Source organism: Rhinolophus hipposideros (genome assembly GCF_964194185.1).
Source record: "Rhinolophus hipposideros genome assembly, chromosome: 17".
Taxonomy (NCBI): domain Eukaryota; kingdom Metazoa; phylum Chordata; class Mammalia; order Chiroptera; family Rhinolophidae; genus Rhinolophus; species Rhinolophus hipposideros.
Genome location: NC_138063.1, coordinates 36,658,964 through 36,685,907, shown reverse-complemented (window position 1 = coordinate 36,685,907; position 26,944 = coordinate 36,658,964). Strand labels below are relative to the sequence as shown.

At 38.2% G+C, this 26,944-nt stretch overlaps 2 protein-coding genes across 2 annotated transcripts in view; one reads left to right on the top strand and one right to left on the bottom strand.

Moving 5' to 3' along the window:
• CDH2 (cadherin 2) overlaps window positions 1-1,299 on the bottom strand; it is a 210,401-nt gene extending 209,102 nt beyond the window's left edge. Inside the window, exon 1 of the mRNA XM_081078176.1 lies at window positions 288-1,299. Within this exon, the coding sequence (XP_080934302.1) occupies window positions 288-347 (60 nt within the window). The 5' untranslated portion in view covers window positions 348-1,299. The remainder of the gene's footprint in view (window positions 1-287) is intronic.
• Window positions 712-25,046, top strand: LOC308509844 (uncharacterized protein; the record flags this gene model as incomplete). Its single annotated transcript, XM_081078377.1, has 4 exons — window positions 712-817; window positions 917-2,290; window positions 22,180-22,606; window positions 23,322-25,046. The coding sequence occupies 2 exons, from the start codon at window positions 712-714 to the stop codon at window positions 1,669-1,671; spliced, it is 861 nt and encodes a 286-aa protein (XP_080934503.1). The 3' UTR covers window positions 1,672-2,290; window positions 22,180-22,606; window positions 23,322-25,046.
• Between the last annotated feature and the right edge of the window lie 1,898 nt (window positions 25,047-26,944).

Genomic DNA, 26,944 nt, shown 5'->3' with positions numbered 1-26,944 from the left:
CTAGAGATACCTCCCGTGAGCTCTCTCGACCACGAAGGAGGAACAGAGGGGGCCTGCGAACGTCTTCTTCGGGACTCGCCAAGGGAGGCGTGGGAGATCAGCCGGCCCCGGCAGCCCTGCCCCAGCGACCGGCTGGAGCCTAGTGTCTGCGCAGCTCCCGGCCGCGCGGTGCGGCACCTCCCTTCCCGGGTGCGCAGCCCGGCCCCGCAGCGGCGCGGGGAACAAAGGGACCCGGCGCCGCCCGCCCCACCTCACCCGCGGCCCGGCCCGCGGGGACCGCCGCGTACCTGAAGCAGGGCCGCCAGCAGCGGCAGCAGGGTCCGCGGCGCTCCCACTATCCGGCACATGGAGGCGGAGAGGGGCCGAGCGAGGAGCCGGAGGCGGCAGCAACAGCAGCAGCACCAACAGCGGCGCGGAGAGAGGGCTCCAGGCAGTTTCCACCCCCTTCCCTTCCCCTCCCCACCCCACCCCCTTCTCCGCTGCTCTCCTCTCCCCGCCAATGGAGAGAGAGCTGATGAAAAATAGCGGGCCGCGGAGTCCGCGGGACTCGCACCAGGAGTAATAAAACAGACCCAGAGATCAAGGGGCTGGGGAGGGGGCGGGGGAAGACGAGCGTGCGTGCGCGTGTGTGTGTGTGTGTGTGTGTAGGCGGCCGCGGTGGCAGCGCAGGCGGTTCTGCTCTGGCCCAAAGCGCAGCGGAAGCTGGGAGGGATGCAGGCGGCTGCGGCGGGGACCTTGGCCGGTGTAGGATGCGGAGGTGGAAGTGGAGCGGATGGCGCTCCACAGGAGCTCCGTAACGCGAGGTTTCGGGCTCGTGGTTTGGCTTCCTCCGGGTCCCCTCTCCAAGGCCGCTCGCCACGACTAAGACGCTGGGAAGAGCGCCGCGGGGAGGGCGCTCCGTGTCTTGCGCGCTGAGCCCACAAAGGGCAGCAGTCCCGCCGCCCGAAGCTTCCGCTGCGTGGGGGCTGTGGGCCGCTTCTGGGCTCCCCTTTCCTGTCCCCGGGCGAGTTGGAGACTGTTCTCCGGCCTCGACCGCGTGGGGGTGAAGCTAGAGGCCCGCGTGGCCGCTACCGCTGCGGCTCCGTCCCGCGAAGCAGCTGCCACCGCCGAACATGCAGCCTGAGCGCCTGCACCGCCTGCCGGTCCTCGCCCCGCGCCGCGCACTGCGCGCGCCGCCTCACCTCCCCCCTCCCCGCCGCAGCTGCCGGCGAACCCCGCTCGGCCTCGGGGAGCGCGACCGGGGCGAGCCAAAGCCACCGCCGCCACCGCTCTCCCAGCGCCTGTCGCACGCGCTGCTCTGCTCCGCGGCCGGCTCCCCCCTCCAATCCCCTCCCGCCGCTGCCGCCGCCCGTCCTCGCCTCCGCCTCCCTCCTCCGCTGTGCCTCCCGCCTGCTTGGTGGCCAATCGGAGGCCACTAAAACTGCGGCGGTAACCGGCCGGATTCGCAGCAGCCGCCCACCCCCGCCCCGCCGAAGCGCCCCGTTTTTGCTGCAGCCCACGGGGGGTCGCCGGAGGGAAGCCTGGGGTGCGCGGAGCACCGCCGCGGCAGGTGGAGAGGCTGTGGGAAATAAAAATAACTTGCGCAGGAACTTGATTGGTGGCAGGTTCCTCTTTGGACAGCGATGGGGCATCAGATTAGTAATCGGAAGTAATGCCTCCTTGGTAGCCTAACGCACACTTGTCTTTCTGTTTTGTCTTCTTTCGAGGTAGCTTATTTTTCTGGGCCGGGGCGGACAGCACGAACTAGTGACGCAGGCACAGCCTATCCTGGCCTTGGATGTCGGAGGCGCTTGCCACTAGCCACCTGCGGGCCGGTAGGGCGGAAGCCGCCGTCTGTCTCGGGTGCTCTTTCCTCTCCCACCTTTGTGGATGGACCGGAACAGCCCAAGTTTGTGTTCTTGTTTGTTTTGTTCTCTCTGGGAGTTTGAGAGTGCGTGTTATTTTATTTGAAAAATCCTGTTTTATATCTCTACTCCTTAGTGGTAGAGCTCATATTTTTTAGCAGTTTCAAGGACTTGGACCTCCACCTTACACCACCCCCAACACCAACAACGAGAAAAGAAAAGGAAAAGGGAAGCAAACTAACAGCCAGAAGGCAGCGTGAAAATAGGATTATCTAAAAGATAAAAATGACCGATGCAGAGTTCACACCAAGTAAAGGATTTTTACTTCCTCCTTTTAAGGCGGCGTGAACTTGGAGTGGGACACAAAAAGTGAGAGACTTTACAAGTTTGGGTCACAAGCATTTGTGGAATGCACAAAGGGGTGAGGAGCAATTGATTTTGGCAAGGTAATAAATTTTTTCCAGAAACTTATTTTCAAGTTTCAAAGGTAAAGAATACCGTTTTTATCTAATCGTTTCAACACTGGAGGTCGTTGAACTTCGTTGCAGTTAATGAACAAAATAACTCTTCTCCTTTGGGTAACTGAAGTGTTCACATTATTTGAATTTGAGTTTCAGGATACTGGTCATTTAAGAGGTTGACGAATCTCTAAGTATCAAGTACTAATTTCTTTGACATAAGTGATGCAGTTTTGAATAATGTAGTATTTCTGGCCAAGCTTTTAAAGTTAAAATATTCATAGGGAAGCTTATTCAATTTTAATTAAAACATAATATTGTAGGACATTTTTTTTTTAATGAAACTCAGTTTTCCTGGCTTTTTTCTCAAAAGAATAAGGAAGGTCATGTTAATTAAATACAAAGACCAAAGGCTTGGTTTGTTCTTCCTCTTCCTTCTTTGCTAGATATTATTGTCACACTATTACTAATTGGCATAAAAGTTCTTTCAATAGGATATTTGTTAAGTTCCATTTTCAAGGAGTCATGCATAATAAATAGTAAAACATCAGTAGGATGCTTTAGGATATAATTTGGATATAATTCATGAAGATATAATTTGTTGTACTCCAAGTGGGATTTATAGATCCCATCTCCATGTCTTAAGAATTAAGCTGTGATCCTGGACCTGAGGCCATCCCAGTAGTAGCCATTGATGTTTATTACAATTCTCAGTAATTTAAAGGTAGAACAGACTCCGGCATGAATAACTATTACTTGAAGCTTCAGACACCATGCCCCTAATAATTTAAACTCTTATTATAACTTCAAAATCTGTTTTGGAATGCCTGTCAGTCAACTAATTCTCTGATTCCAATCATTTTTGATCATACAGGTGTAAGCATTTGCTTTTTTTTTTTTTTTTTTTTTGGTTGAACTTTCATGCCTCTCACTCTTCAGTGGTTGGGAATAGCTTTGGAATCTTGCCTGGGCTTAACCTGATCACACAGTAGCCAAATTTTGCTCATTAGCCTTTTATCAGTGGAAGGAATAGCCTAGTCTAAAATCATGTTATTGGAGACTTTCTGCATTCATTTGATGTTAATAAAAGTAGATTTAGTGTTGACTTTGGCAGCCAACACAGCTTTACCTCCCTTGCACCATATTTAAGATAGTCTTAACAGGGCCACTCATTTCTCTGGGCAAATGGTGAGCAAACTCAGATTTTCAGCCTCTTCAAAGCATTACCACACTGAAGACTAATTTTCCATCAGCCTGAAGAGCTCCAGGGTTGCAGGGGTCTTGGCAGTGGCCCAGAGAAACAACAGGTGGTAGAGGAAGAGGGAGGAAGGCAAGAAAAATAATAACAAAAGGCTGGGCTCATACACCAAAAATCAGTCTAATCCCTTAATTCCTGACCTTTGGGCTACTGCTGATTTACTGCAAGACTTGGTCTGCAAATAAATAGTATGTGCACCAAGCATTGTAGACAGACTGAATACATGATGTCTCCTGCACACATAGCCAGTTTTCATACTCGTATGTATGTAATGCCATGATGATTCATTTTTACACATTCATTTCAAAGTAAAATCATAATAACCTTTGTTCTGGTATGTTTTCTCAAACAGGAGATATTAAATGTACAAATACATCATTTGAATGTTTGTATAAAAGGGTCCTCACTTTGGAAACATGCTAAATAGTAGTCTATCTGCAGCAGCACCCCATACACACGCACGCACACATACACACGCAGCTCCAAGGCAGGAACCACACTTGTGTTTACTTCTGCCACCCAGCTAAGTGTCCTTCCTAAATGTTAAATAAACACCTTCTTCCACTCTTTCTACTCTCCCAATCTCCAGGACAAGCTAGGATTGTCCCTTCTCCCAAAGGAAGTGTCCCGCACATTGCAAGTTTCTCTCCAATTAGCTTCAGTGCACTAAAACTGATGGTCCTTGGGTAATTCCAGAGTTACAAGGCTCTATGTGACCCCTCATTTTACAAGAACACTTTGGCTTAAAGAGCTGCCCAAAGCTACCAGCTAGGAACAGGTTGTCAACCTAGGTTCTTACCTAGTCTCTTTATGAGATTCTAGGGTATCCCTTTTAACTTAAAATAGTCAACTACAGTCACCCCTCGAACAACATGAGTTTGAACTGTACTGGTCCAGTTATACGTAGATTATTTTTCAATAAATACAGTTGGTCCTTCATGTCCATGGTTTTCGAGTCTGTGAATTCAACCATCTGCAGATAGAAACCCAGTATTTTCACATTCCAACTTGCACTTTCTCAGTCGTGGATTCCCTGCCAGATGGAAACTACTGTTTTGGATCCATAGTTGATTGCATCTGTGGTTAAGACAGGCCAATGGAAGACTCGAAAGTTATATGTGGAATTTCAACCATGTAGGGGTCGGTGCCTCAGACCCCCAAGTTTTTCAAGGGCCAACTGTATATGGAAGGAGGAGGTTTAAGAGAAAGAAAAAGACAATTTAATGATGCTGAGGATTTGTCTACTATTTCTCTCAGATATTTTGTTATTCAAAGTACAGTAGTCCCCCCTTTATCTGCTAGGGATATGTTCCAAGACGCCCAGTGGATGCCCGAAACCTCAGACAGTACCGGGCCCTATATATACTGTTTTTTCCCTATACATACATACCTGTGATAAAGTTCAGTTTATAAACTGGCACAGTAAGCGATTAACAACAATAACTAAAAATAAAATAGGACCATTATACCAATATACTGTAATAAAAGTTATGTGAATGTTCTCTTTCTCATAACCAATCTGAAAACCCACCTGACTAGTGGATGGGGAGCATACGCGTATACGAGTACAACGTGGATACGCTGGACAAAGGGATGAATCACATCACAGGCGAGACAGAGTGGGACAGCTTAAGGTTTTGTCACACTACTCAGAACATGTCACAATTTAAACCTTCTAAATTGTTTATTTCTGGAATTTACAATTTAATATTTTTGGACCGTGGTTAACCACGAGTAACTGAAACTACAGAAATCGAAGCTACAGATAAGCAGGGACTACTGTACGTATGAGACTGGAGACATAGCTCTGCTTTTCTTTCTGCTCGTCTCAGTTCTCATGTGCCTTTCTCAGTGTGATCATCCTTTTATATTTAGTGTGATTCTGGCATTTCAAGATCCAGATCTTTTTGTACAACCTGGTTTTTTAAGCACAAGCCAGCCATTCATCTGGAACTCAACCAGAGAAGTCCTGATATGTTCCAACATTAGAGGAAAAACCTGACTTTTTTAAAAAAAACCTACTCTTGTTTGGAGATATTATTATATTTACCTTCTCTCTCTCTCTCTCTCTCTCTCTCTCTCTCTCTCTCTCTCTCTCTCTCTCTCTCTCTCGTATTTGAAAGTCAAAAAATGTTTTCATGAAAAATATAACCAAGTAAGTAACTGGAAGTACATGTTGTCAAGTATGAATCAAGGGTGAGTTTCTGAATATTTCTAACACTCTTTTTCCTTATGTTCAAAATGTGGAAAATATACTAGTATTTCTTAAGAAAGCCTGATGTGAACACAGTGGAGTACAGTAGAGGCTTAGCACTTTATTTATTTATTTATTTATTTATTTATTTATTAAATATGCTCATTTTTATTGAAGATTTGGAGCAGAGTTTCTCAGGAATCACATTGAGTGCTTCTCTCATCCCCTCCAGTTCTATCTACGATTAAAACAAACAAAAAAACCAAGACTCTTAATCAGAGTTTCATTTGGGAGGCTCAAATGTTACAGAACAACACAAAATCACTAATGTAGATAGTAATAACTGAGTAATCTATAGACTGACAAACAAAAATTTGGTGCCTTTATAAGATGTGTAAAAACAAATCTGAGAATATGAAAGTATTCATAGGACACAGTATAGTCAATGTATTGATTTCACATAGGAAAACTAATTCATTTTTTGCATTATCTCATAAATTGATAAAAGTAAGACCAGGATGAAAGCTCATTTGTGTTTAGAACCTTTCTCATATTAACCTGGCTATTGTCGTTCCTTGAACCATTTTTTGTCTATATGTTCCCAGAGTCTAGTTTTCATAGTTGATTTCATGAGACCTGCTCAAAGATCACCTGTGTCTGAGAAAATAAGGTTTTCATGATATTTAAGAAATCTACCCTCTACACTAGAAGCATGGATACATACGGGGTAAACAGCCTTTGGATTACTTAAAAGTCAGAAGGCCTATTTCTCAAGATAAACGTACCTTCAGAAAATAAATCAAACTGAAGATTGATAATGTTTAGTTGTGGCAAACTTTTGCCCTCGTGTCCTTTTAAAAGCAACTATCTGCCTCTAGAAAGTTCTGAAATACAACTGTCAGTGTTTAGAGGATAGTAAAACATATTTAGTATCTGAACTTTTACTGCCTGTGCCCTTTCCTCCAGTGAAAACCGAGGCAGCTGATAAAGTATTTCTTAGGCTCAGGATACCAGTGTTCTCTTTGCAGGCCTATGGCTGGCTGAAAAATTTTAAACATGCCACTTAATTTATATACGTGTTTTCTCATCTATGAAACAGAAATAATTCCATTTTCCTCACAGAAATGCTGAGATGACTAAGAAAATAATATCAGTAAAGTCTATTTCATTCTTTAGAGAGAAATTCTACATAAATATAATACATGGAATTCATTAAGGCTATGGATTTAGTATGAGAGAAATGATTATTTGGTTCCTAAAGTTAAGTCACTTTTAATGATGTGGCACAACCTAAAAGCCACCAAGTATTTATTAAATCTTTGTCCTTTTTTTTTCACTTATCCACAAAATTTGAAAATAACATTTATCTTTCCGTTACAAAGGCAATACATGTTCATGCAGATATTTGAGAAAATGATATTCAGTTAAATAATCATCATAAACACCATAATTATTCATATATGATTCATAGATGATTCCTTATATTGCAGTACTGCCTATTGCAGAACATACAGTCCGAGTTTTCCTTTTAAACAGTGCATATTAAAAAAAAATCAACAATAGTCCCATTTATTACAGAATTTGTAATGTATGTCACTGGTTCATTCTTTACATAGCTCAGAAGAGCTGAATGATTATCACAAATAAGCATTAAGTTTCTGGGAGGTCTATTATTTTGAGTTATTCTTCAGAAAGTTTTTTCAAAAACGTGCTTGCAGGAGATGGGAATATTCTCACTTCTAAAGTTGTTATGACAGCCAATAATAAACATGTATTTGCATTCCCAAACTAATTTGCACAAGCCATATGAAATTTCAAACTCTTCGAGGCTCACTAGGATAGAGGATATTTGCAATGAGGGAAGCGTACTTTCAAGGAGTTTGGTCATCAGGACAATGAGGGAAGGGATGAGCAAAGGTAGGGATAAATTAACACAACTGGACATTAGGAAAAAGGAGGGACTAAGCTACCTGAGGTTCTCACTAATGAGAGAAGGGCCTAATGACGTAGATAGAATGTGAACCATGGTCAAACTACAAGACAGGAACAAGGTCATAATCTTAGTAATTGCTCAATAAATATTTGTTCAGTTTTAGGAGTGAGTCATGCTAGGAAAAAAACACCCAAAAAGAAAAAACAAACAGATCATGGAATTTGGACAAGAGCATGGGAACAGCCTTTATAGCATCCAGAATAGATAGGAAGGTCCACACAACAGGGCAAATGATAAATAAGAGTTTATGCAGAGCCGTTCAGTCTGTCTTCTCCCAGATAATTTCACATCTCTTGAGAAGGGCAAATCACTGACAATAAGAAAATTTTACCCTGCGATGCTTGCTGGTGGGGATGTGTGCTGCTAGTCTCAGTTCTCAAATTGCTAGCTCAACAAATATTAAAAACCTATTTATGCTTAAAAAGTTTCCCTCCTAATTTATTTTAGTAAAGGTGGAAATTATGTAAAATGGCTTATTATAGTTCATAGCTTTTTATTTTAGTCAGAAATAAGTACTAACCATATGTTAATGAGACTGTCTAAGGTTTAACTGAAGAAGGTATGTTGGCTTCTTAATTTCTTTTTTTGTCATCATTTTCTGGAACTCCTGTTTTTTTAGGATGCAGAACTTCTCAGATTGATTATTAATTTTGTTATCTCTCATTTTCCTCCCCCTCCTTTTGTTCTCTCTCTTAAATAATTTTTTTTTTTTTTTTGGAGATTTCTTTAGCTTTATCTTCCAGCCTTTCCGTCGAAAATTTGGTCATATTTTTTTTATTTCCAAGAGCTTTGGTTGTTCTCTGATGTTTTGTTTTGTTTTTGTTTTTTTCACAGAACCGTGTTCTTGTTTCACGGATGTGATAGTATCTCTTATTTCTTTACATATACTTTAAAAGTTTTCTTTTGCTCCTGGCATTATGTTGGTTTCCTTTCTGTTGTTTTCTTGCAGTGTTTATTTTTGTCTCTGTCTTTTATGTTAGAGAGATACTTTCTTGGGGAGGGAGATTATGTTTAGTATGTATTTTGGAATTTCACTAATCCTCCCAGTTTTCAATAAGCCACCCTACCCTGCCTCGGCATTGCTTGTGTCAAGTGAGTTCAGAGCCTGTCTCTAAGACTGTTTTCAAGAACTTTCTTCTCAGAACATCTAACCGCTGCTCTCTCACACTCCCATGAAATGGGTTGTTACTCCCCCACTTACCTCATGGCCATATTGCCTCCTGGGACTACTTTCTGCCCTGTAGTAGTTTATGAAGAACCTTCCCATCTGGGACAGGCCGCACTGCACTATGCTGGTGTCTTGACCCTATGCATCTCTGTTGTGGGGAAGATGTTAGGAAAATTCACCTTTATTGGCTAATGTAGCTTCCAAGGCTCATATAGATAGCTTTATCATTTCTTGTTGTCTGTGTCTCTCTCATGAGGTGATGGTTAGGCTTCTGTTGTCTGTCCCCCTCATCAGCAAATGAAGTGATGATGTCTCTTTCTCCCTCATCAGCAGATGAGGTGAAGATGTTTCTTTTTGTCTATGTCTCCCCATCTCATCCCCAGCAGAGGAGATACGAGGTGAAGAAGTAACCAAGTTATATCAGAGTGGCGTGACAGGCACATTGCCAAGCCTTAGATGACCCCAGTCGGGAATAGTAGGCATTGTTTGTCCGGATGAACTGGCTCTTTAGCCATATAAGCAGTATCTTTATCACAGTAACTGCCGAACCCTCGCGGAACTGGTCATTCCCTGGTGGGGAGGCAGGAATAAGAAACTTGGCTCAAAGGTACATCTAAAGAGATACATAAGACAGACCTCAGTTGGCAGTTCATTCGTCATTCCTTATCATTCTGGCATTGGCATTGGAAATGTGTATGCAGCTTGCAGTATGAAGAGATGCCCTGACTTCCAACCGTGGACCTGGTATGGTCTGGCTGGTTCCTGACCTCTCCAGCATTGTTTCCCCACTGTTTGGTGAGCTTCTTTGGCATAACATTGTTATTAATGTGTATAGTTTAGTCTGAACTGCCTTTATTGGGAGCTTGAATGCAGCTTGCAGCTTGCAACATGAGGGGACGTCCTGATCTCCAGCTGCAGGCCTGGTGAGACCTGATCAGTTCCCGACCTCTCCAGTGTTGCTTTCCCAAGATTTGATGAGCTTTTGGCATCTACTGTAATATTTGCTATCCTATAAAATTTGTTATTGTTTTTGGGTGCTCCCTATTAACTTTCTTTGCCAAGTGATTTTTGATCAATAGCAAATATATATATATATATATATATATATATATATATATATATATATATATATATATACTATAACTTTTTAAGCTTGTGTGTGTGTACTCCTTTGTTTTTCCCGCTCGTCATTACATCTGTCCAGATTTAATCTGTGACTTTTTTCTTGACAAAGGAAAGGAGCCCTAGGTGATTTTTTGGAGGCTAGACAGTTATCTACCTGACCTGGGTATCTCAATCCCAAGGATGAGATTACACATCAGTCTCAACTGAGGCCCATGTACTGGCTAGTGGCTTAGTTCCCATGGCAATCCAGGCTTTCCTGAAGTTGATGAAGGTCCCCTGATTCTCCATGTTTTATGAGAAATAGTGTCCCCTCCACAGATTATATAGTCCCGAATCATTGTTTTAGCCCCTTTAATTTTCAGCTAAAGAAAAATAATTCTAAATGCTCTATCTCAATATAATATAATAGCTATACAAAACATTTTTGAGGTTTTACCACATTTTGTTAAAGCAAACCATGGAGGTGTATTCACCCTAATGTGTCCACTTGCATTCACACTATCTGAAATAATTCAGAATGTAGTACTTCCCCATATAATATGGATATTCATGTTTCCAATAGACAATAACAAATATAAATTTACAATATTGGTAATCCAAACATGAAATTTGGAGTAGATGAGATAGAAATACCTCAGTAACTAATACATTTAGTGTAATTATCTTTAACAATGCTTTTTCTGATGTCATATTGTATGAGTGCCATCACTTTATAAGAATTTATAAAGGTTTTGTACTCGTAATGATTTCAAATGTGGAGTTAAAAGTATATCAGTATCCATTTTACAGATGCATAGAAATCATTTATCATTTCACCAGAAGTTTTATTTCTAGATAATCAGTACAAAGAAATGTATCTCTTCTGCTTAGATTCTTCAGTTTACCTTTCAGTAAAATTGGGTAGGTTATCACTTACTAGTAACAACAAATGTATTAACACACGGGAAGAAAAAAAATAAAACCTCTTTTTAATTATAAAGGAAATACTCTTTAAAAAATGGTGACTTTTAAAAAGATTGTGTCCAAATTGGAAAACTTATCTGAGAGTGAGAACAGAATACAAGACCAATGCTGCAAATCTTTTTCTTTTGCCTTTAGCTTTACTGAGGACAGGGAGATTTTAGAGCAGCTCCATATAAACTGTAGAGTTTATGGGAAAAGAAGCAATGGAACAACAGACAGGCTGGCGGGAGGGAGAACCGTGGTGAGCATGCGCACTGACGCTTGAAAACTCCAATGAGATTTTTGTATTCCATGTGCCTGGCAAAAGCTTGCAGTGAATAGATGATGAATTCATGTAGCTCCTGCCTGAAGGGAAACAGGTGCCTTGGCTCTGAATAAGCGGGAAATTCTTCAGGTTGGTCAGCAGAGCCTAGAAAAGTTAACCCAAGACCCTGGCTAAAATCTAAAGGCATTTCCCTATGGTACGTGTTCTTTTTTTTCTTTCTTTTTTTTTTTTTTTTTGTTTTTAAGAATCATAAAATCAATCTAGTTGCTTGCATGATGTACACCTTTAAAAAATCCTTTTGCATTCCTCTATAAATCTTGCAGTTCAGGTTACAGACAACATGTCCTATAATGATTATAGCAAAATCAGATTATTATTAAAGTTAAAGGAAAAATTTATTTGCTATTTTTAGCTTTTTAAAGTTATTGTTTTTTTCTAAAAAAATTGCGTTAAAAAATTTTCCCGCTCTAGTTTAAAATACAGGGTTTTTTTTATATTAAACAATCAGTATAATAATTAATATTTTTCAAGAAGTCAAATTCTTAAACCTTTATGCAAAATTTTGAACATTGAAATATTTTGTATGCTTAAGTACCATTTTCCCAATTTCTATTTTCACTAAAAAATATTTGCTTTTGACTAGTCTTCTTCACTAACCATTTCTCCAACTTCGTCCTCCTTTGATTCAAAACTCATAGCTAATATCATTTCTTAGCATTCTGTGACTCATACTAGTTTTAAAAATCTGTATTTATTCTGAGTCAGTTTACAATATATTAAAAACGAGCAATCAAGAAAAATAAAAACATAGGGGGGGAGTAGGCTGGGGAAGAAAGAACAAAAAGATTCTAAGTTATCCACATGTGCACTTATCCTGTGCTTTGTTTAGACATCTGATGTTAAAAAGGGTGTGGTATGGCCCTGTTTTTTGAACCTGCCATTAGGAGGTGCTCATAGCTTAGAACCATCTCCTCAAATCTCTAAAGCTACTTATCGTGTAATTTTTATGTTTTGTAGAATTTATCTTTAATTTTAGAAATTTTATTTCACCTGAACTTAAAACTTGTAAAAATTGTCTAGCTGACAGCTCTGAAAACTGAAGTCATCCAATTAGTCCCAAAAAACAAATGTTTCTGTGGCAATATCACCACAGAACATCGATAGGCTCTCAGACAAACACATCAGGTTAAAAGGAAAACATGTACGTACTTGAGAAGGAACAACCTCCCAGCTACTTCTCCTTCAGAAAGACATAGTTGATGATAATTGGTGTAAAGCAGTGGTCTTCAGGAAGTTTTTCCAAGAGCTATCGATATATGTAATTCTGTAAAATAGAATGGTACATTTATATCCTGAATGTGACTCCAGGGTAGAGTCTACTTTCCTAAAGCAGTTTCACAGCTCTTTATTATGGACACCATTCAGAATACTAAGTATCCACTTTGTTTCCACCCTTATTGCTTTTTATTTGCTATAACAGACCCAAACTGGCTACTTAACAAGTGTTTGCCATAAGTATGAACATGCATGGAACAAAGAACACTAAATGACAAGAACACCAGGAATGCTTGGTAGGTTTCTGTTTCCCCTGAGGCACTGTTTGGAAAAAAGTATTTTAGGCTAGTTATTTGTAATAGAAATTATTGTTAAGAGGGTATTTTATCCTTACTAAAATTTTAGGATATTGTGCATAAATTACTTAACTGATTTAACAATGACTTCAATGCTCTTGTATTAATTATTAAGATCAGTGTGACAATCTTATTGACAAACTTTTCTTAAAATTTGGGCATTGAAGGAAACGGACACACAAAATTTAAAAATTGTACAACTGGTAAAAACAACATATAATTTAAAAATAACTATTACTTGCAGTTACCTCCCAGACAATAGGAACACTTATCTTAATTTCATATCTTTGCCACCGAACTCATACCTAATCTTAAACCCAGGCATTTTTAGCCTGCCCTGTATTATGTAGATCACGACACCTACTGGCAGCACAGGATTTTGCACCCTAGTTCCATAAGACACTGAATGAAGCCACTGGTTACCTAAGATCATTTCAAATTTATGCTTATATTATGAGTCAACATTAAACTTTACTGGAAAAAAATATATCTTAGAGCACTACTATAAGTTTTGATAGGCTAAATTATGCTGTGCTAACAGAGAGTCCCTAAAATTCAATGGCTTAAATTAACAAAGGTTTAATTCTTGCACACACTGCATGTCTATTACAGACTTTTAGTGATGAAAAGAGCAGTGAGGATTCAGTTCCACCTCCAACCTCAGCTCCAAATCACATTTGATTTTTATTTGAATAGCATTAACTAGCAATTAATTTGGTAATAATTAATATCTGTAAAATATTCAGTCTTCCCACACAAGTCTTTTATGTCTCTCAAAAATATTTATAATGTTCTTATGTTAAATGTGTTTTTATTAAAAGAGATTGTCAGGATATTATATTTTTGTTGCAATGATAGTGAAAGTTCTTTATATAATTTTATTTCCATATTTGCTATTACCTGCATTTTAAAATTTTTTTAATAAATAAATAAATTGTATACATTTTCCATGGGATATCATTGTGTATTTTCTTTAAATGAATCATTGTTGTTTGTCTTGTACTTGCATCTCTTAGCTCAGTTTTATGTCTTCTAGCAACGACCAAAGCCTTCTATTCACCCATATTTAATACCAGTCTCCCTTGGGTTTAAACACTAGAAAAGTATGATAATGACTATTTTTTATTTATTTTTTCATTAGTGTAATTTTTTTTAATTAAAATTTATTGGGGTGCCAATGGTCAGTAAAATTATATGGGTTGCAAGTGTACTATTCCTTAATATATTACATTGTGTGTTCACCACCCAGAGTTAGTTCTTCTGCCATCACCGTATGTTTGACCTCGTTTACCTTCATCTTCCACTACCCTTCCCCCTTACCCTCTGGTAACCACTACACTATTATCTGTGTCTATGAGTTTTTGTTTCTTTGTTTGTCTTGTTCCTTTGTTGCTTTCAGTTTTATATCCCACATATCAGTGAAATCATATGGTTCTCGACTTTTTCTTTGTGATTTATTTTGCTTAGCATAATAATCTCAAAATCCATCCATGTTGTCACAAATGGCACTATTTCATCTTTTCTTATGGCAGAGTAGTATCCCATTGTGTATATATACCACATCTTTTTTATCCAATCATCTATCAAAGGACACTTTGGTTGTTTCCATGTCTTCGCCACCGTAAATAAAGCTGCAATGAACTGCATAGAAGAAAACACAGGTACTAAATTTATGGACCTTGAGTTCAAAGAGGATTTTATGAATTTGACCTCATAGGCAAGGGATGTAAAAGCTAAAATAAATGAATGAATGAGACTATATCAAACTAAAAAGCTTCTGCAGAGCAAAAGAAACCATCGACAAAATAAAGAGGCAACCAACCACATGGGAGAAGATGTTTGCAAACAAGACCTTCAATAAGGGGCTAATATCAAAAATATATAAGGAACTCATACAACTCAACAAAAAACAAACAAACAATTCTATTAAAAAATGGGCAGAGGACCTGAAGAGACATATCTACAAAGAGGACATACACATGGCCAACAGACCATGTTCAGATGCTCAACATCACTAATCATCAGAAAAATGCAAATAAAAACCACAATGAGCTATCACCTCACCCCAGTCAGAATGGCTATCATCAACAAGACTAATAGTAACAAGTGTTGGAGAGGCTGTGGAGAAAAAGGAACCCTCATACACTGTTGGTGGGAATGCAGATTGGTGCAGCCTCTCTGAAAGGCAGTGTGGAGGATCCTCAAATAATTAAGAATAGAATTACCGTATGACCCAGCAATCCCTCTCCTGGGTATGTACCCCAAAATCTGAAAACATTTATCTATAAAGATATATGTGCTCCAATAATGACTGTTTTTTAATCATGTTTATGACATATTCTTTGCTAATGGTGTTTTCAATAATTATGACTGTTAAATTCTTTCAATACCTTGTTGATTATGATTTTCTTAATTGGCCTAATAATTGAATGTATTATAATAATAAATTATGTAATATTAGCTCTTTTTGCATTCCTGAAGTAAATCTTACTTGATGATTTTTTTATGTAGTGTCAAATTCTATTTCTAAGATTTATTTATGATTTTAAAAATTTATATTCACTTGGAGTTATGTTGAAAATTTTTCTTCTGTTGATATTCTTGGTAGAATTTGATATTTTATTTCTAGAAGTACTGTTGTGTTTATCACTTATGATTTAATTTGATATTTGCTAATAATGATATTTGCTTTTAGTCTATTTTTTAAATATTTGGATATATTCCTCTATTTTCATGTTTTCTATTAATTAATTTTGTTACCTAAATCCTCCTTTATTTTAAATTGATTTTATTTTATTTTTCTAAAGTTTAGTTTGTCTGCATTCTTCACAATACATGGAAAAATATTTATACTTATGAATTCACTGTTGTATACAACTTTTGCTTTAACATTTTCATGTATTACTTTTTAATCTCTTTTTTTGGCTCAGTTATTTAGAAAGGTGTGTTTTCATATCCAATGAATGAAACTTATTTTCAGTAACAGAAATATTTATATTTTTCATTCCATTGTTGTTAGTTTTGGTCATATATATATATATATATATATATATATATATATATATATATATGTATCAGTTCTACCTTATCCAAATTCCTTATAATTATTTTTGTCAGCTCAATATAGACATTAATATAAAAATAGAGATATTTGTTACATCCATCATCTAACTATCATCTATGTATCATTTTGATGCTTAACAGAATAGAGAATTAGATAGAGATGGATGATAGACAGATAGATAGATAGGGTTGTTTGTTTATAATGTAATTTTCTATGTTTTTAATAGTTTTGTTTTATGTGTTTTAAGCTATGTAGCTTTAGGTACTCCGTCATATAATTTCTCTTACTGTTTGTAAATTTTTTTCAATATATAACAGCTTTGTTTAGTCCCATTTGTGTGAGTTGCCACCTCTGCTGTAACTATTTGTATTATTATTTAGATCTCTCTCTTAAATGTAATAAATCACACGATTACTTTTTATTCAATATTATACATTTTGCCTTTTTAATATGGGAATTTAAACTACATTCATTAATTTTGTTGGTCTGACAGATAATTTTGATGTCTGGTTTTTTTTGTTTGCTTGCTATTTGGCCTCTGTTCTACAAGCTGTTTTGTTTACTTTTATCTTCTCAATGGTTTTAGAAAGCAGATTTCCCGTATTTAATTCTTTTAGTGGTTATCTCATCATTATTAAGATATTTTCATAGCTAGTTGTTTATTAATCAAAATAACAACAAAGAGGCTCTTGTTTATTAATTGTGCTTCCTTGATCAATTTAATTCCCCTTCCCAGTCTTTAATAATTAATCTGACTATTTTTTGTCATCAACATACATACAGATATTCCTCTTATCAAGAAATTGTATTTTTTTAAGTTGTTGCATTTTTATTACCCTATTAAAGACTTTTTTTTTCAGTTTTCAGAATTATCTTTATTCTTTATAGTCATATTTTGCAACAGCTATTGGAACACTATGGTCATCCGTTGAAAGCCAAGAGAAATATTTCTAAATTCTCCAGTTACTTTGTGCTTTTCAGTCAAGATGGAAGTGAACTTAAGGGAATGAAATTGAACCGTCTGTAAGCAGTAGCCCAAATGAAGAAGGAAGGGGGACTAAGGGTTCCCCTCTGCAGATGCCAAAATTCATGGTATGATTTTAAGAGCCTAGGAATGATCTTTTCTCTTTTCCCCTTATTTAAAGATTCTATGAAAAGTGATATCTGTTGCTATTCCCGTTCTGTTCCCTTCTTTACCCTTTACCCTTTGCTCTTTACTCTTACTTCCTTACATCTCCCCCACTGCAAGCCTCAAACTTCATAGGTTAGTAAGTATACTTTTAAAAGTAACCAAGTATATGAGAATACTTGTCTGTCTACTCTTGCTGCCATAACAAAATACCATAGACTGGGTGGCTCAAACAACAGAAATTTAATTTTCTCACAGTTCTGGAGTCTGGACCAGATCAAGGTTCCAGCATGATTGGGTTCTGGTGAAAGCTCTCTTCCTGGCTTGCTGGTAGTCACTTGCAAGCCAGTAACATGTGGCCAGTGCTCACATGGCTTTTCCTCAGTATGTGTGCTTGAAGACAGATAGAGAGATGGAGAGGGAGAGAGAAGGAGAAAAAGAGAGAGAGAGAGAGAGAGAGAGAGAGAGAGAGAGAGAGAGAGAGAGAGAGAGGTTTAAAAAGACTTTTATTTCTTAAACATCTCCAAATACAGTTATATTGGCAGTTAGAGCTTCAAAATATGAATAGTATTATAAACCTACAGACCTTCATAGAAGTGTATTCTATAACCTGGGCCTAAAAGCCCTTCTCCTTTTTCTTAAGTGACCAACTGGTCTTCATCTTTCAATAGTAGTTCAAGGTAATCCCCTCAAGAAAGCCTTGATGGAATCTTAGGTGCAGTTACCAGCTCTGCTGCTATCTGGTCCTTCCCTGGATAGCTCTTCCTCATCTATTAGTTTTGGACTAGCGCCAATGTACCATAAGCTCTTCAAGTCCAGGGCTGCTGTCTTATTTACCTGGGGACTCTTAGTGCCTTGGGCAGTGTCCAGCTCAGAGTAAACCTGTAATCAATGTTGGAGGAAATTAAAGCACAGAGACTAGACCATCCATGTTGATTTAAGCACCTGGAAATCTTAGAAGAGACAGGAGGAGGAATGGCTAGTGAAGAGGTTGGGAATGGTACCCTGCAGGAGCAGGGACCTGAGCCTTGGGTGACAGCTCTGGATCTCATGCTCGACCACCAGGATGTCTCAGTCTGTTGGCAGGGAAGACACAAATTTGTGTCAGATGATGACAGTCCAAGCCCCTTTCAGAAATAAACTTTTGTGAATTAGTAAAAGTTTGCCACAAAGGGTGCTAATCTGCAATTTAGCATCTGGGAAATTCTGCTGCATAGCTAAGTTGCCCGGAGGACATACACTTCATAAAATGGTAGAAATCAGTATAACAAAACTGTCAGGGGTCTACAGGGAATAATATTAATCTCCCCATGCAGTGTTTTTCATAAAATCTCTTTGCAGTAAAGAGAACCTTATGGTGATAAGCATGTCCTTTATAGATTAAATGGGGATCAGTGACCCTTAAATTTAGCTAGAAAATAAAATAATAATTTTTAAATTCTAGTATGATCAAAAAGATTTGATCTGCCTTTTAAGAATATAAAGATGGAAGAATTATCACCAGCCTAATTATTTCCACCATTGCTTTGCATGCTACACATATATATCATAGGAAAGAGGAAAGTTTGGGATCAAATCTTTTAGTTAGACTCTTTTCTCTTTTTCGGACATACTATACCCAAACTACAGTCTCTCTTCTGATTTAAAAATAATGCTAGACCTTTGATCAACAGATTTTTCACAAGATGTTAAACATTTGGGGTGAAAGGAAACATACTTATATTCACTTAACAGAACTGCTCTTTTAGTTGGTTTTGCATAGGTTTATTTTTGAAGCCTGAACCACTTGCTAATTTCCCAATTAGAAGCTCGTGAAATTGCCCCATTAGCACTTCTTCTCTTCCTTCTCCGTAATGCTCTCCTATAACCTGGCTTCTGCAGCAACCTCGCTAAACTACACAGGCCACCTTCACCAGGTTTCTACAGTATTACCAGGAAGGCAGTGGATTTGTTGGTGTGTCAGGAAGCTCAAGGACCAGCAGCACGAACCCTGGAGATCCTCGCTGCGCACTCCCCATCCTGGATTTCCCTTTTCTAATTGATTCCAGCTCCATTCCTGAACAACGTGGGCTTTTTCTCACCAAACGCATGAAGAAGGCTTTACTTTGGCAAGGCCTTCTGTCTTTATTTAATTGACAACTTGAAGACTTAAATCGTTTTAATGTAAAGTACCATAATCTTTAAAATGTATGCTTAGGACTCTTATATTTTAGTTTACTGCTATAAATATCTCATCTTGATTTATTTTTTTAAAAGCCAATTACCTAAAAAAGAAACAACCAAAAAAACAACAACAGAAAAAAACAACTATCTTTAGAAAAGGGGGAGATGTATTTGTCAACATTATAGAGACATTTAAAAAAAAATCTATTAATCTGTGATTTGACAAATAAACTTGTATATAAACTATAATGTATAATTAACATCATTAAAAACCTTTTTTCTAGACCTGGTGAATCTACTGAATGTGTTGATTGCCACTTTTATATTTATGTAAATTCTCTTACTTTAGTACTTTTCATTTGGATCTGATATACTAAATACAAGTGAAGCCTTTTGGGTCAGAAGGCTGCTCTCAATTCGGGCAGCAATTTAAGTTAGACAATAAATTGGGTTTTGTTGACATAAGAAAAACTGCAATTGTGGTTTTGATTTTGCAAAACAAAACACTGACTTCTCCAAAAGTTCTTATCACAATATTAGTTCTATGATGCTATTTCCTTATAACACAGCTGAGAAATGATTTTGATAGTTTCCTAAATAGAGGATTAAAAAAAAATATTCAGGTGCAGGTAGGTATTCTTTCCTAAAGTGCTATAGTAATGATAAAAGTCTATAGTATTTAGAAATATTTTAAACTATGAATGGATGCCCTGGAAAAATTGCCTACATTGACAATTGAGTTAATTATAGTCATTCTGTTATTCAAAGCTCTATTATTTGGCTGTAAAAACCATTGTAGGTTAAAAATGGACTCACATTTGTTTCTCTATAGGTGTAGTATAGCACATGCTTTAAAAAAAGGCTTGATTTTAAAAAAAATGCACTGAATACCAATGCTCTAAGAATATACACTCAATATGGTTATTCTGTGATGTGAAATCCAAGTTGTTGTTTATAATCATTTTAGATATTCTAATATATTTATATCAGATTTGTAAAGCAACTTTGTAAGAATTAGCATGATCACAATAGAAATACATTAAGAACACACACTTGAATGTGCATTTCCTAAATTATATTTATAAGAGAATGTTAGCAAATCTATGTCTTTAGTTTTCCATCTCTCTGGGAGACCAGAACGTGGTTATCACAGAGTCGTTCGATTTTAACAGAGATCCTTTCTCTATAACTAATTCAACGCATGGCTATATGGGTAATTTTGAACAAGTGGATCTTTCTCCAACCTGAAAGGCTGCCAGGAGGGAGAGTGAGTGAGAAAAAGGGAGTTTCAAAGGAGTCACAGAGAACCACAAAGTAATCATGAAGCACCACTGTATTGCCACAATCCCCTTACAGAAGTGCATTGAGAGGTGGTGATATAGTACAGAGAGGACACATCATTACGATAAAATACTCTATAATACCCGGGACAAAGGTTGGAAATTATTTTGTCATCAAACAGAGCACCCGAAATTATAGCATGTTTTACTATGTCTGCTGTGAGAAATTTTTAAAGGACCGTTATATCTCCCCCATTCTTTCACAAAATTTCACGTAGCAGTGAAATATGAAATACAGAAGACTAGAAATGTAAAATAGGAACTGCCATTGTAACCTTATATATCACATTTAATGGGAAAAAAACCTTTTAGCTAAAGATTACATTTTACAATTGTGTAAATTATGATTAGCTTCTCTGAATTTAGATATGACTATTTTATTGAATCCTAAGTGTTGAGATAAATTATTAATGAAGGCTCAGTCTTTTGGCCCTGTGAAATCCTGACAAATGGAATATATTTTGGTTCATATCACAGTACTAGTACTAAACTAAATGGAAGAAAACTTGATTTTGCAAATATCAATGGAAATATTTTAATAATACTAATAAAAAGTTCCAATGAATTAAAACAATATTATTGAATACTTAATGTTGCTTTTGAATTTAAGTAGAAAGAAAGCCAAGCAAATAATGACTAGGAATATGGCAAGGACTGAATTTTGAGAATAAAGCAGAAAGAGACCTTATTATAATAGGGCCTAATGGGTCATAAGCGGGGCTTGTTTCTGAGTCTACACGTAGAGCTTTGGTCTGATGTTGCCTAAATATTCCCTGAGAAAAATAAGAATTGATGCTAGATCCTGGGGTCAGGTGGAGTCCCTAAATGGATGCTACAGTTTTAATATGAATCTCCTTATGATGTAAATTAGTATAATGGGAGTAAAGTGATATGTGAGAAATAATTTTTAATACGAGAATCAAGACCAGGTCAAAGATGGTTTGGAATTTGTTCATTTATTTTCAAACATTGCACCTGTGCATGGAAATACAAATATTAGGGTAAAGACTTGTATATAAATTATGTGAAAAAGGAACCTATTGAAGGAGCCCAAGGAGGAAAATGATATGTTAAAAGGAGTATTTTATGAGAATTAGTTAGGTAGCAAAAAGGTTTCCATGTTAAGTGATTAGAATCAGATAGTACACTTAGGAAACTATTACAGTGTTTCTAATTCACGGTTGAGGTATGCTGCAATAATATCTTGAAATTTTAATTAACATGTTTGTTTTTCCACACAGCATTTTTAAAAAAATAATTCTTGACTCTTATTTCTTCCATGATCTCATCTAATCCATTTCCATACATCCTTATACTTGATCTTCCTCTTTTCAGTAAGAGGTATCATTGATTGTCTTAAGGAGAATTAAGATTTCAAGGCAAAAATGCAAAGAACCAGTCAATGCTAAGGTTTTCTGATATAAAATAGATTTTGAGACTTTTTATGGGAAAGTTAAGGTTTTCAGTAACAAGAGTGGACATTACTAGAGAAAGAAAATGATTTGCATGATTAGCAGGGATCCTTTCAAAAATGGTAAGTTTAGAAGTCTATATACCTAACTTGATTTTTTTTTTCTTTCCCAGGCAGCATAGACAACAACACAAAACAACTTCCTGACTGAGGAGGAGAATAAGCAGCAAGATTTAAAAAAGAGAATAAGTTACGGCTCAGAGGCTTGAGTATTGGGCCTTCCAACCTGCCCTCTCCCAAGATTAATCCCTAATGAATAAGGAAGACCCAATCTCCAGGGATTTTTGGAGGATTCCAAGGAAGAGATGCATTGCGCAGGTATAGTAGGTAGACCTCCACCTTTTAGAGACGCTTTGTGTTGAGCATGGAACTAAGCTGTAAAGAAGAAAAGGCTAGAGAAGTGCAAGCAAGAGTTTTCCAACCTCTGAGCAGGCATAGAAATCGAGAGGAGCACATCTCTTGGCACTCTAGTCAGGTCAAGGAGGAAGCACAGAGATAATCCATGAGCCCGGGGGACATTGCAGTTATAGGTACAGTCAGGTAAGTGCCGCAAAAGCAAACACCTACAATGATCGTACATCTCATCAGACACCAAGGTGGTTGGATGCTGATGACTTTGGACCACGGCTTCTCAAAAGGTAGTGTGTATCAGAGTCACCGGGAGGCCTTGTCAAAAACACAGATTCCTGGGCCTCTCATCCGGAGTTTCTGATTTAGTAGGATTTGTAGGCCCACGGATTTGCATTTCTAACCAGTTTCTGGGTGGCACTCATATTACTGGTTGAGGACTTGACTTTGAAAAGCACTATTCTAGACCCAACCAAAGATGGTATATACAACTCCCCCACCAAATACACACTCAGGATTTAGATGGCCCCTGGAGAGAATGAGAGAAAGAGGACACATTCTGATAGCTTAAGAAATCACCCCAAAGAGAATGAGTTTACACCCAAAAGTATTAAGTACTCATTAATTTGAGAGAGTGGGCCTTGATATCCACATAAAATGGGGCTCATGGCTAAATTCAGTTCATTTGTAGAGAGGTAAAAGAAATTGACCGTTTGCACATCCTAAGTTTTGTTCCTGTGAAAATTAGTATCCAGTCTGTCAGCATGTACTAAACTTTGTACTGAGATTTAAATACAATTGTAGGACTCCTGGAGACAAACATTCAGAAAGGATTTTGTTGTTGCTGTTGTTTTTGTTGTTACAGATAATATTTGTTATACAACAGTTTGTTTTCTAACCTACCTAGAAGTAAGATGTTGCTGTAGCCCAACTCACCATTCTGCAACTCATCCCCTGGGCCTCCTCAGAAAACAGAGGAAATTGGAGCTATGTCTGAGTGGACAGCCCTTCTGAGAGCTATGAGACGTCAGAACATCTGTGTACTTAGAAACACTGCTCCCACAGTCACCGTTCTCCATCTGGACCCCTGCACAAACAGACTTCGTGCCCCCTTGCGTGGGAGCCTCATGCACCCATGGCAAATAACGATGTTCAGTCTTCAGTGGAGTGGGGTCCTCTTCTTTCAAAGGTCCAGTCTAAAATGTAAAAGCCCTTCAGATGGCCTTTGTACATAAGCAGCTGGTAGGGCTTGTCCCTTCAATTGCACCCTGCTTTGACCTCAAATTGGACTGTGGTGCACCTTTGCTATTTGCATTTTCCCCTTTCAGACAAGAGCTAGGTCAGTAATTTATAAGTCACCAAGTTGAGTGCACATTTATGAGATTTAGCTGAAATGAATCTGTGTTACCTAATATTCCCAAGTCCTTCAGCCTGTTGAAGTCAACCTTTCCTTTCATACTCCTATACAATCACATGAGCCTTCTTCCCAAGGAATAGAGGGAACACGCATGTCTTCTCCGGTATTTCTAAGGATTCTTCAGTGGGTACAGGATACATGTACCTAAATACCTGTTTTCCATCCCTCTTACTCTAAACTTTGAATCACTGCTTTTTTTTTTTTAACCTATACACAGTTGTTTAATCTGTATACTTAGTGGTCTTCACTCTTCATACTTTACCCCAGGCACAGACAAAACACATAAAGATTTCTAAAAGCACCACTAATATAGTTATCTTTTTTTAATGAGCACTTACTATATGCCAGGTGATGTTTTAGTCCTAGATTCAGCACTTAAAACAACAACAACAACAACAACAACTAAGTTCACTGCTGTGATTTCTACAATTTATGGAGATTTTCTGAATGTAGAAGGTTTAGGGATGAAGGTTAGCAGGGAAAAACAACTTCCTCTTGCATGTGAGTATCAGATATTATGATTTCTAAAGTACAAAGATTCCCTTCATGGGAGCCAGCTTACTTTTGAGGACCCAGCCTCATGCCTTGTGGTTGACTCCCAGCCTCACTGTCTATAGAGGTTTTTGTCCATCATCTATTTCCTTCCAGTCCCGGGGTTTCTCTGAACTTTGTTTCTTGACATTACAAAAGAAAATGGAAATTTGGTTTTAAAAAAATTGAGCAGAGTCATTTATTTTACTTTGTCTCATTTTAGTATGTTGGACTTTAACTTTCATAACCAAAAGTCCCAGGACAATATTTATTCAAAGAAAAGAGCCATGTATCTTGGGTAGGATTCATCAGAGGTTAAGAGAAGACTATGTAGACCACCTTTCCATCTTGGTCAATGCAATGATGTCCTTTGTGATGGCAAGTGATCTGTGGATTAGATAATGACAAAAGGGCAGATAGTTGGCCTAGCCCTAGAGTGAAGATGTACTGCTTCCCTATTAGGGGAAATCAGATCTCTTTGCTGTAATTTTTTTTTTTTTCCTAATAACATATTGGAAAAGTATTTGCCTGATCAAGAGCTCCATACCTAAATGAGATCAAATAGATGGAAAGAGAACTGACTCTGGGTGGTGATAGAGGATGATGTATTATAGAATTGTGCACCTGAAATCTATGTAACTTTACTAACAATTGTCATCCCAATAAACTTTACTTTAAAAAAAAAAAAAAGCTCCGTCCCAGACTCAATGATGTGTTGATCTACTCCAAAAAAGACCACTTGTGGAAAAGCAGTTACAATAGGAGTTACTTCCTAATTATGTTTACAATGGCTCACTTTCTTTCTCTAGGGTCATCTATTTTCACCCCGGTCAAATATGAGTAGATCAGTTAAATGTGGATAGGCTAGGAATCCTATATTTGCATACTTCCAGTCTTTTCTGTGGCATTAATTTGTGCCCTCTTTCAATTTATTCTATAATTTGGAAATGGGGAGGCAGTTCCAGGGGTTAATAATCATTCCTTCTTAATATCCCATGACTCAAAGAACCAATGTGGGCATTCTGGCATTGGCATAGAGTTCTCTTTGCCCACTATGCATTCAAAAAGTGCAGAGATCACCTCATTTTATATACTGCCCAGTCAGACTGGCTGATGACTATAGGTGCCCTGAAGAATCTCTAAGATTCAGAGTTTATTATTTTCGCAAAGACACAGCATACTTTTTCTAAAGACCTTGGCTATACTCTTCATTCCAGGGGCCTCGAGTCTGGAAATTGGGTGAAAGTCATGACTCTCAATTGTGTCACAAATCTGTTAATGAGACACAGAATGTTTTAAAGTATAAAAATCAAATAGCTAGTAGGCAGAAGCTTCATCTCTGTCCAGTGAACACTATGATCTATTAGTCTCCACCAATGCTTTTTGTGGCTTAAGTCATTTTGTTGACTGCTTTAGGCTGCTGCCCACTTTGGGACTCATGTCCACTTGTCTGTGGCCTTCGAACTTAAGCACAGTCACTTGGCTTCTCCACTTTCCAGGATTCCACTATCCTCACTGACCTTAAGAAACCCATTTAAATGGGGTTACTTTCTATAATCATCCTTGGCCTCACGGGGTGCTGTGGTGGAGGGATATCCTAGGAGCCCATTCAGGTAACATAGTAAGGGGATGAGTAGCAGGTCACACTTGATAAATCTACACTAGCATCTCTACCTTTCTTTGTACACCTTCATCTACATTATACCCTGAAAATCCTCACTCTTTTCTTTAGCCTTGACCACCATGGAGCCCAGGTTTCAATCTTCTGACCAAGTAATCTGATGAGCCACAATTACGTACTCAAACATCAAACATCATAATCTGGAAAGTACAATTACCTTAATAAATGTGGCTTAATCCAACCTTCTGGTTCTGTCTTCTGGTACTAGAACACTCAGGATCCATTTGTAGCATTTCTCTCGAGGTTTCCACCAGTATAAATTAGCAAAAACTCTCAATTTGGTTGATGGACAAACTATTTCTTCCCAAGTCTGACTTTGTACCCATCCTCCTGTAATCGGAATGTTTTATAGTTATGGATCTGGAAACAATGCACGATAATGGGGCATATCATATGGAGAATCAGTAACCCCAAGCAAGGTAACTGCCTCAAGTGCATCTTTCACATGTTTTTCAGACAGAGAAGGAAGGGCTCCTTCTGCTTTCAAGGAAGTTCAGTGGAATTTGGAGGTTCAGATTCATCAGAATCCTTCCGAAAGTCCCAACTCTTGCCAACAAGTGCCCTAAATTTCACTTAAGATACCAAGAAGGCTGTGCACAATGTGCTTGGTAACTGTACAACATGCATCATTTTGAGTCTGTGCTTCAAAGGCACTGGTCATGTATTTGGCTACAAGAATACAATAAATTTTAGGATGCTGTTTTATTTTCTGAACATGCAGAGAGTTGAATATTTCAAATACTGAGCTATTCAATTTCTTTTTGTAGAGAGAAGTGGTGCTGTCGGAAGCAGAAAGACTGTCCCACAGTCCTCGTCATCATCGTTTACAACAGACTGTTTCATTGTTCAGTCTTCCCGTGTCCCAAATCCTGTCTTTCATAGGCTCTTCATTTCATGCAAC